Source organism: Palaemon carinicauda, chromosome 39 (genome assembly GCF_036898095.1).
Source record: "Palaemon carinicauda isolate YSFRI2023 chromosome 39, ASM3689809v2, whole genome shotgun sequence".
Taxonomy (NCBI): domain Eukaryota; kingdom Metazoa; phylum Arthropoda; class Malacostraca; order Decapoda; family Palaemonidae; genus Palaemon; species Palaemon carinicauda.
The window spans coordinates 19,786,257-19,796,256 of record NC_090763.1 but is presented as its reverse complement, the minus strand read 5'-3'; the positions used below and the strand labels follow the sequence as shown (position 1 = coordinate 19,796,256).

The following is a 10,000-nucleotide window of genomic DNA, read 5'->3' as shown; positions in this document are numbered from 1 at the left end:
TGCCGGCCGGCAGAGATGCTGGACGGCAAGGGTCTTATGTTTTCGAGTGCTGCCCGGACCTCTCTTGGTCCCTCATCCATGCCTGCCGGCAGAGCCGGACGGCATTGGTCAAGGAAGCCTGAATTAAGTTTCTCCCCTTCCTTATATGCACTCTTTCGGTTGCCGGGCTTGGGGGGTTGTGTACACTCTTATCCCGGCATCCATTCTATTTTCTTCTAGTGCTGTACCTGTCCCGGCTGCCGGCCTATGAGGCCGGCAGCCGGGCAGGTGTAGTCTTCTGGTTCTTTTGCTGCCGGCTGGCATCGGTCTTGTACCTTTGCCGGCCGGCTTATGTCAGTCCTTGTCTGCCGGTCACCAAGAGTGTGGCCGGCAGCTGGGTACTACCTTGTGTAGTTGCTGGCCGGCAATCATTGCCGGCCAACACTGGCTGTTGCTGGCCGGCAGCTGCTGCCGCCGGCACAGGCATTTGAACCAGAGGGCTGCCGCCCTATAGCTGTTAAGTAGTATACTTTAAAGCTAATTGTGGTGTGTGCCGGCCGGCAAAGGCAGGCCGGCACACATCCTCCTATACTGTACTAGTATTCTTCTGTATAGCATATACAGTAAGAAGAAAACTATAGTAAAAGTTTAGGTACAGCACTGTATCTTCTAACACTATTGTGTTTTCTTGCACGGCCCTTTGCTGTTGCCTTCAGACAAGAAGCAGAGTTCTTCCCTGTCTATTATCCCGGATTTTAAAATCATTGCCTAGGTGTGAGCTCCACCTGTTTCCTCTGGAAACTTTGCATTGGTTACTCTAGTAGAGATAAACCATTTTGATTTTATTATCTGGAAGGCTGCAGCAATGGGTTGTGAGGGAAACACAAGTGTGTGTCTTTAATTTCTGAATTGTTATGCTATACTATGCATATCCAGTGATACATAGTTCACTTGATACTCATGGAAATTTCTTCTCTTTACAGAAGGACACTCCGAAGTGGGGAAGTGCTTTCTGCAATGTCAGCAGCAAGAACCTCTGCGGACATGAGTTTTGTAGGAGACACGCAGCATACGCTGTCTCCAAGGATGATCTCCGGTATTGGGACCCTCAGGTATGTACTGTGTGCACTAACCTGATTAATGAGACATTTAAATAGCTAGGAAGAATCTTCGTACCTGGGTAAGGGGCTTCCAAAAGTACACTTCTGGCCCTTATCTTCCAAGTGAGAAGATGAGGGTGTATTTTTTCCCTAAGGCATCAGCTGATGCAGTGATTCCCCAGCCTCAAGAGGAGATCCCCTAAGTTCAGATCCAGGTGGATGCTGAAGTCGCGGTCGCGATGCAAGACATCCAGCTAAATGACAGGATATCTGATGTGGACGGGTGTCAGGAGGAAGACCTCCTTGCAGAAGCCCAGGATGAAGTTCAAGCCCCTCTACATCGGCCGGTCTCCCAGTAGAGCTGGGACAGGCCCTCTCTTCTATTGTTGGAATGATCCAACAAATACAGAAGGAGAATCAGGAGAAGGCGGCTGCAATGGAACTGCGAATGCAGTGCCTTGCAGAATCACATGGGCCCCAGAAAAGCTCAATGTGAAAGACCTTCCTTTGTGCTCGGATGCTAACCCATGGAGGTATGCTGAGCACATGTCGATGACGACTGGAAAGATCGTCATCTCGAATATGCTGGGCTCAGTTCCCCTGGAGGGTGGAATTCTGGCCCAGCAAGGCACCATATCCGGACTGTTATGTCCGGCTGAGGAAGGAACCAGCTTCAAAGGAGGAGGCAGAGCCGAAGGAGGTCATAGTGATGACCGTGCTAAGGCTCAAGCTCTACTTTCATCTTCGATGAAAGAGAGGGGCTTCTCTAACTCAAAGGTAGCTGCATTGAATAAAAAGCTCCCTTCCTTTGTGTCCTCGCCTACTAGAGCCTTCCCCCTTTTACAGAAAGGGTTTCTGGCTGTACTAAAAGCAATCGAGGCCGGCAAGTCTTGCCCCTCCCTAGAGGAGTGTAAACCCTTGTCGCTGGCCCTGCCTATGGACCACAAAGATTGGAAGGACGTCCATCTTACGTTCTAAGTGGGAAAGTTGGAGACTGATATTGCCGGACGTCAGTTCGGCAAGGACCTCCCTAAGCTGTCTGACTTTCTTTTGCGAAGTGAGTTCGATACAAAAGAAAGACTGACTGCCTCAATGTCTCTTCAGACTACTCTCGAGACGATGGCAAGTGACCCCAAGGTCCATGAAATGTTCATGGTAGTGGCCAAGCCTCATCTGGCCACAGTGACGAAGGACCTTTATGGCTTCGTCAAGGCAAGGAGAGCTTGTAGGGAGTTCGTGTTTACCTCGGCCACAGTGAGGCACGAGCTAAAGAAACTAATCTCCTCCAACATTTGGGGAAAAGACCTTTTTCCCTACCGACTTGGTCAAAGAAGTTTTTGATAAAGCCACCTTGGAGAATAGAAACCTTCTCCAGAAGTGGGACCTGGCTATCAAAAGAAAGTCTTCCCCGGATGAGGGTCCTCAACCAAAGAGGAAAACTATGAGGAATAGGCTACCGTCTCGGCCAGCCAAGCCTCTTAGACAGCAACAGCAACTGCAATTGCCATTGCCCCCAGTGCCCCAGATCGTGGCACAAACCCCGACCACCTTTCAGTGGGTACCCCAGGCCGTGTCGACACAGTCCACGGCATTCACCCCAGCGTTCGAAGGGCAGTCTACTTCCTTCCGAGCAAAGCCTAGAGGAGCAGCCAGAGGCTCGTCTAGACGCCCCTCAAGGGGAAGGGGATTCAGGGGTGGTCGTGGTCAGGAAGGCAAGACCTCAGGACGGCAGTCCAAGTGAGGTGATACCGGTAGGAGGGAGACTTCTGAAATTTCGGGATCGGTGGACCTTCGATCCCTGGGCCCACAGCCTACTCAAGAATGGATTGGGCGGGAGCTGGTACAGCACTCCACCTCCGTACCTTCGGTTTTTCCAACACTCCACCCCCGTTATGGAGGAGTACGTTCAAGAACGGTTGGAGAAAAAGGGTGAAGCCCATCAATTTCTAAGGGAGGCTGTTTTGTGTTCCCAAGAAAGACTCGGAAAAGCTCAGAGTCATTCTGGACTTGTCGCCACTTAACAAGTTCATAGTGAATTGCAAATTCAAAATGCTAACACTGCAACACATAAGGACCTTACTGCCCAAGAGGGCATATTCCGTCTCTATAGACTTGTCAGATGCCTACTGGCACATTCCAATTAGCCATCGACTCTCCCCCTACCTAGGGTTCAGGCTACAGCGAAGACTATACGCCTTCGGAGCCATGCCATTCGGGCTAAACATAGCCCCAAGGATTTTTACGAAGCTTGCGAGCGTAGCTCTCAAACAATTTCGCCTAAAGGGAATTCAGGTAGTAGCCTACCTGGACGACTGGTTGGTGTGGGCAGCATCCGAGACAGAATGCTTGCAAGCTTCCAGTCAGTGATCCAGTTCCTAGAGTACCTAGGCTTCAAGATCAACAGAAAAAGTCTCGACTTTCTCCATCTCAAAAGTTCCAGTGGCTAAGATCCACTGGGACCTTTTGTCACACCGTTTCTCCACCCCAGCGAAGAAAAGGAAGGAGATAGCGGGTTCTGTCAAGAGACTTCAAGATTCCGAAAGGATATCAAGACACGAGCAGGAGAGAGTACTGCGCTCTCTCCAGTTTGCTTCGGTGACAGACCCAGTGCTAAGAGCACAGCTAAAGGATGCAATCGGAGTTTGGAGAAGTTGTGCATCAAACGCGTGAAGAGATCTGAGAAGACCAGCCGCTTCGGCTAAGTACTCTTCTCAGGCCTTGGTCCCAAGCCAGACATCTAAAGAAGTCAGGTTCTTCTTCAGCCACCTCCCCCGTCGGTGACGATTCACTCAGACGCCTCAAAGGAGGGATGGGGAGGTCACTCTCATCGGAAAAAAGTCCAGGGGACTTGGTCCAGGCTATTCAAGACCTTTCTCATAAAACTTTCTAGAAGCTAGGGCAGTGCTCCTTACCTTAAAGAAAGTCTCCCCGCGTCATTCGTTCCACATAAAGTGGTAATAGACAGCGAGGTAGTTGTAAGATACTTGAATCGACAAGGATCGAGGTCACCACCTCTCAACCAGGTGATGTTGGCCGTCTTCCGATTGGCGGAAAAGAAGAAGTGGTACCTGTCGGCAGTTCACCTTCAAGGAGTCCGCAATGTGACAGCAGACGCTCTATCCAGGTTCACACCGATAGAGTCGGAATGGTCCTTAGACGCAGGATCATTCTCCTTCATTTTGAATCAGTCCCAGAACTGCAGATAGACCTCTTTGCGACTAAAGACAACAAGAAGTTGCCCCTGTACGTGCCCCGTACGAGGACCCCTTAGCGGAAGCAGTGGACGCGATGTCCCTCGACTGGAACAGATGGTCCAAGATTTATCTGTTCCCTCCTCACAACCTTCTGTTGAGGGTCCTCAACAAACTGAGATCCTTCAAAGGGTAGCGGCAATAGTGGCCCACAAGTGGCCGAACAGCGTGTGGTTCCTCCTGGCATTGGAACTGTAGCTGAAGTTTGTACCACTACCAGATCCAGTCCTGACCTAGCGAGTCCAGAAGTCAACTGTCTGCGCTTCATTACAGAAAACCCGGACCCTGCAGTTCATGATTTTCTCTCCCTAGCGGTGAGAAAGCGTTTCGGGATTTCGAAAGCCAGTATAGACTTCATTGAGGAATATAAATGCAAATCTACTAGAAGGCAATATGAGTCATCTTGGAGAAAATGGGTGGCCTTTTGTCAAGGCGAAGATTCCGCAGGAGATCTTGACAGACTTCTGCTTATCTTTTTTCCCCACCTCCATGGTCAAGGGTTGGCAGCGAACACGATTTCAGCGTGTAAGTCTGCTTTGACAAGACCCATTCTATATGCCTTCCAGGTCGACCTAGGTAACGAGATCTTTAATAAAGTCCCGAAAGCCTGTGCTAGGCTCAGACCTTCAGCACCTCCAAAGCCCATTTCATGGTCTTTAGACAAGTTCTTCATTTCGCTTCTCTGTTGAGCAATGAAGAATGTGCGTTAAAGGATTTGACACAAAAAGTTATTTTCCTAATTTGCACTCGCGTCCGGGGCCAGGGTTAGTGAGATTGTAGCCTCTCGAGAGAGGCAGGTCGTGTTCAGTTCCTGGATGGGGAAGAACTGAACCTGTTTCCGGATCCTACGTTTCTCGCCAAGAATGAGTTACCCACCAACAGGTGGGGTCCCTGGAGAATCTGCCCTCTGAAAGAAGATGCATCTCTATGTCCAGTAGAATGCCTAAAGGTCTATCTTCATAGAACTTCAGACTTCAAGGGTGGTCAACTATTCAGGGGAGAAACATCAGGCTCAAATTTATCTCTGAATCAACTCAGAGCGAAAATCACATATTTTATTCGCAGAGCGGATCCTGACAATACACCCGCAGGTCACGATCCGAGGAAAGTTGCCTCATTCTTAAATTTCTTTAATTGCATGGATTTTGAACATCTCCGTTCATACACTGGCTGGAAGTCTTCCAGAGTGTTCTTTCGCCACTATGCGAAGCAAGTAGAGGAACTAAAAGAGATCTGTGGTAGCAGTGGGTCGCGGTGTTAACCCTACTGTTTAACTCTGCGAGGAACAGTGGTCTTAATTGGGACGATTAATTCCAGGGTGAGTGTGTAGTTACATACTGTACTACAAACTAAGTGAGGGCACTGTGTTGCCCATCCAGACTGTTCCATTTCCGAAGGTGAACCTAGCATAAGTGCAGACATGTGTGCCGAGCGTTTCTAACGCTAATGTCATTGATTTGTAATACAGGCTTTTATGACTTTGATACCTCGGTATCTTAAAAGTGGCATCTAATGTTTTTCCTTCAGACAAACAAGCCCTGTTTACTATCATACTTATGCTTAAAGTTTTGGGTTATCCTCTTCTTATATATATATATATATATATATATATATATATATATATATATATATATATATATATATATATATATATATATATATATAATTGTGGTTAACCTGTCTATTTATTGCCTGTCAATAATCTGGTTCTTGAGAACCTTGCGTCTCCTTCACCTGTGTCAATTTACTGGTATAATTGAGCATTCATTCTATGTACCTTATCTGGGATAATTCTAATAGAATTGTTCCTTTATGCAAGCTATGTTGCATTGGTTTTCCTCCTATGCGGATATAAAACCTTTGTCCAATACAAGTATTGTGCGGAAAACTGGTCGATATTTCATATTGACGCAGTGGTCCTTTACAAACTATGCTTTACTTAATATAGGGCGAGACCACTATATTAGCTTGCCTGGTATTCGTACATAGATATATGTACTCTTCGAGACTTTTCCAGAGTCTAGTAGGACTCTTCCCTGTAGGGGGCAGGAAGCTCTAACATAGTTTATAGTTAGTTGAAAAGATGTATAACGGTAACATCTTAGGTCTCTAGGTCTAGTCGACCGGGAAAAAATTACCTCCGGGGAGTACGGCACGTTCTGAGAATCCACAGATACAGTAATGCTCTGGTACACTTCCATCAGGACGACATGGCTTGAGCCCAAAAAACGGATTTTGAGCGAAGCGAAAAATCTATTTTTGGGTGAGATGGCCATGTCGTCCTGATGGACCCGCCCTTGCCTTTCTAAGAAAGGGCTGTAGGACCCCTCCCTACATACAGTATCTGTAGCACCTCGTGTACGCTACAAGGAATACAGATGGCGCCAGGATTGGCACCAGGCACGCATACGAATCGGGGGATAGGGAAGCCTTGGGAGCGGCTCCCCTTTTTCTTTCCCGAATTCGTATCTCGTCAATCTCCCTCCTACAAGACGAAATCTCTGTTCAGGTCGTAGATTGCCATGTGACGTGTCTAGAATACGTCCTCTGATATGTCGCGATATCCCTTTCACGAGGGATACTCGCTCCAGGAGTTAGAATTCTGGTACCTTAAGGTAAATTCTCTGGGAATATCGCCGTAGTTGTAATATACCCTAGGAAGCTACCCTATAGGAACTTCCATCAGGACGACATGGCCATCTCACCCAAAAATAGATTTTTCGCTTCGCTCAAAATCCGTTATATATATATATATATATATACACACATACATATATATATATATATATATATATATATATATATATATATACACACATATATATAAATATACACGCAAACACACTTTTACAGGTATAAAAGCAAAATTCTAAATTAAGAAGGCAATCGCAACAATAATTCTCTCAAAAAACAATTTCTTGAAAAGTATACAAAATAAATCAGTTGTAAAAGCGTTCCATCAATATTTGACAGATAAAGCTAGACTATAAATTCTGAATAAAATACATAAACTTCTTTCCGTTGCTCATTTCCAAAATGAGAAATTTTGAAAGCAGAATTGCTCTTTAAGACCGGAAATCAACATCGATATCAGACAACACACAATTATGATCTATAGTCAATTTATTTTAGTGAGGCAGATTTGCACCGACTTGCAGGGGTGCCCTTTTAACTCGGGGAAAAGTTTCCTAATAGCTGATTGGTCATAAGTATTTTTGTCCGAATACTTCCGACCAATCAGCTATCAGGAAACTTTCCGAGTTAAAAGGGCACCCCTGCGAGTCGGTGCAAATCTGCCTCACTAAAAAAAAATTGACTATGGTATAGGCAAGCCTCTAATGTTCAAGTATACTGTGCATTTAAGATTTTTTCAAATTGAAAGATTCAAAAGAATAAAAAAATTTTTCCACATAATACCTAAATTTGATTCTCTCTCTCTCTCTCTCTCTCTCTCTCTCTCTCTCTCTCTCTCTCTCTCTCTCTCTCTCTCTCTCTCTCTCTCTCTCTCATGACGCTAATTTCATGGATGGTTTCATTGGGTAAATATATCACTATCAAACCCAAAAGCATTTGGCAGTAGAGTATTTGAGTACACTACAAGAAGGAAAATAATCCTTTGTATCCCCTGTTCATAAGAATTTACATGCAAGTGAAAATGTATAATAATGGTAGAACACACGTGTCTTATTAAAAAACAAATGTGCTAATACCAATCGAAATTGTGTATAATATATTCAATTGTATCCATTCTACTATAATGTAAGCTGTATAATGACAGATGTCATCATGAAAATATTAATACAACCACACCTACATACATGCATGAATACATTTTAGAATGAATTTATGAATTTAGGCTATACAGCCCGGTGTTGAGGCCTGTGAGACCATTCAGCGCCCTAGTGCAAGTTAGGGGGGGGGGGGAACCCCGAAGTTCAAAGAGGTTGGAGAGCAAGAGGGAAAAAATGAAGCAGGAAATGAGCAAAAGTATAAAGATAAGCAAGTGCTTGCTTTAGGGCGAAGGCACGCTGCTAAAACTCTAGTAATGCCAACAGTATACCACGTAAAGTAAAATGATTGCAATAACCCCCTTCGGAATTGTATACATTCTGAAAGAGAAAAATCTCACAAACATTCCTCAATGTACAGTCACTCATTTTAGTTGGTGGATGTCCAGGTGTTTGAGATACATTTCCCTTTCACTCCTTTCTGGACGACAGGTGTCTGGGAGCGCGAAACCGGTAAAATATTAAACTACATATTCGCGCTCCCAAACACCTGTCGTCCAGAAAGGGGTCAAATAGAAATCTCTTAAAAACCCGGACATCCACCAACTAATAGATGTGACAGTACCAATTAATTACAAATAAACACCACCCCCTTCCTACCCCCAATACCAAGACTCAATCTATGACCCCTCACCCACCCCTACACCCCCGAGGGGTGGTGGAGGGGGGCTGATGACCCTCGAAATTGCAACACCAAGGGCCCACGTACCTTTGTTTGGGGGTGGGTCCTTTCTCCCCGGGGGCCACTTGGTCCTCCCCATCCCACATGGGCATGGAGATGGAGTAGTGAAGGATAAGGGTCCATATCAGGCCGAGGATCAACTTCAACTTGCAGTCTACGATGTCTGTTGAATCTGAAATATAGAAATCAAAGAATTTGCGTTACTGGATAAAACTTATAACACTTCTGGAAGAATATAGTAAACAATTATGTTGAAGTTAAGTTCACATTAAAACTTTAAGTATAAATAATTCTGAAGTTAAAAATGCATAAAAGCATTAAGACGCATTTTGCAAATATAAAAAAAATGTATGAAAATTAAAAACACACAACATTAAGGGACTCGGTAGGCTATATAAAAAAAAATCTTAATAAATGCCAAATATAATTGAAAACATGCATGCTTGAAATTTATAATTTCGTACGCATAGAATAACAGCCAAAAGAAGAAATTACTCATTAGGAAATGACAGACATCAAGACACCTGAGAGTATCTATGATTAGAAAATTCCCCACGTATGTCCGGGTCAGCAATTAAAATGCTATTTTCAAAGAGTTCCCAGTGCGAAGTGCTTCATTAATGCAGCCAATGCACACATTCGCTGTAAATTATTTAAATGCCATAAAGGGTTTAACCTAATTCTACTCTGGTTCATTCGTTATAAAAATTCGGATTTTGAAAATTTATATTGAAAGGGAGTATCACCAATTATTATTACTATTTTTTTTTTTTTTGAGGGGGGTGCAATAATTTAAAACTCGCCATGTAACTGTTTCCTCTTCAAACTACTCAAATGAATGTCGGCCTAATCAATTTCCCACATTCTTTTTTCTTTTCATAACAGATTTTAATCGTATGTCATTTTCCGTAAGGAGCAATATATAGATAATCAAGATCCATCAAACTTCGATTATTAATCTTAAGCTCTACTACAGGGCTTCCCCTTTCCACCAGTTATTTTTATCAAAATGTTAATTTTAAAACCAAAATAAGAAAAATATACCTTTATATAAAAAAAATTTGGAGTTAAACCGGACTTTACATTACTTTTATTAATACTCAACTTTATAAACTATTCCTTACCAATGCTAGTTAACTAACTGCCACCATAAAAAATGTACATTTATATAAATAAAATTTTGATTAAACAACACTTTAC

The 10,000-nt window shown here is 44.1% G+C and overlaps 1 protein-coding gene across 9 annotated transcripts in view; it reads right to left on the bottom strand.

The window, feature by feature from the left end:
* cher (filamin-A) overlaps positions 1-10,000 on the bottom strand; it is a 339,402-nt gene that overhangs the window by 151,217 nt on the left and 178,185 nt on the right. For all 9 annotated transcript variants that reach the window (XM_068362656.1, XM_068362661.1, XM_068362662.1 and 6 more), the window contains exon 3: positions 8,828-8,972. In XM_068362656.1, the coding sequence (XP_068218757.1) occupies positions 8,828-8,972 (145 nt within the window). The remainder of the gene's footprint in view (positions 1-8,827; positions 8,973-10,000) is intronic.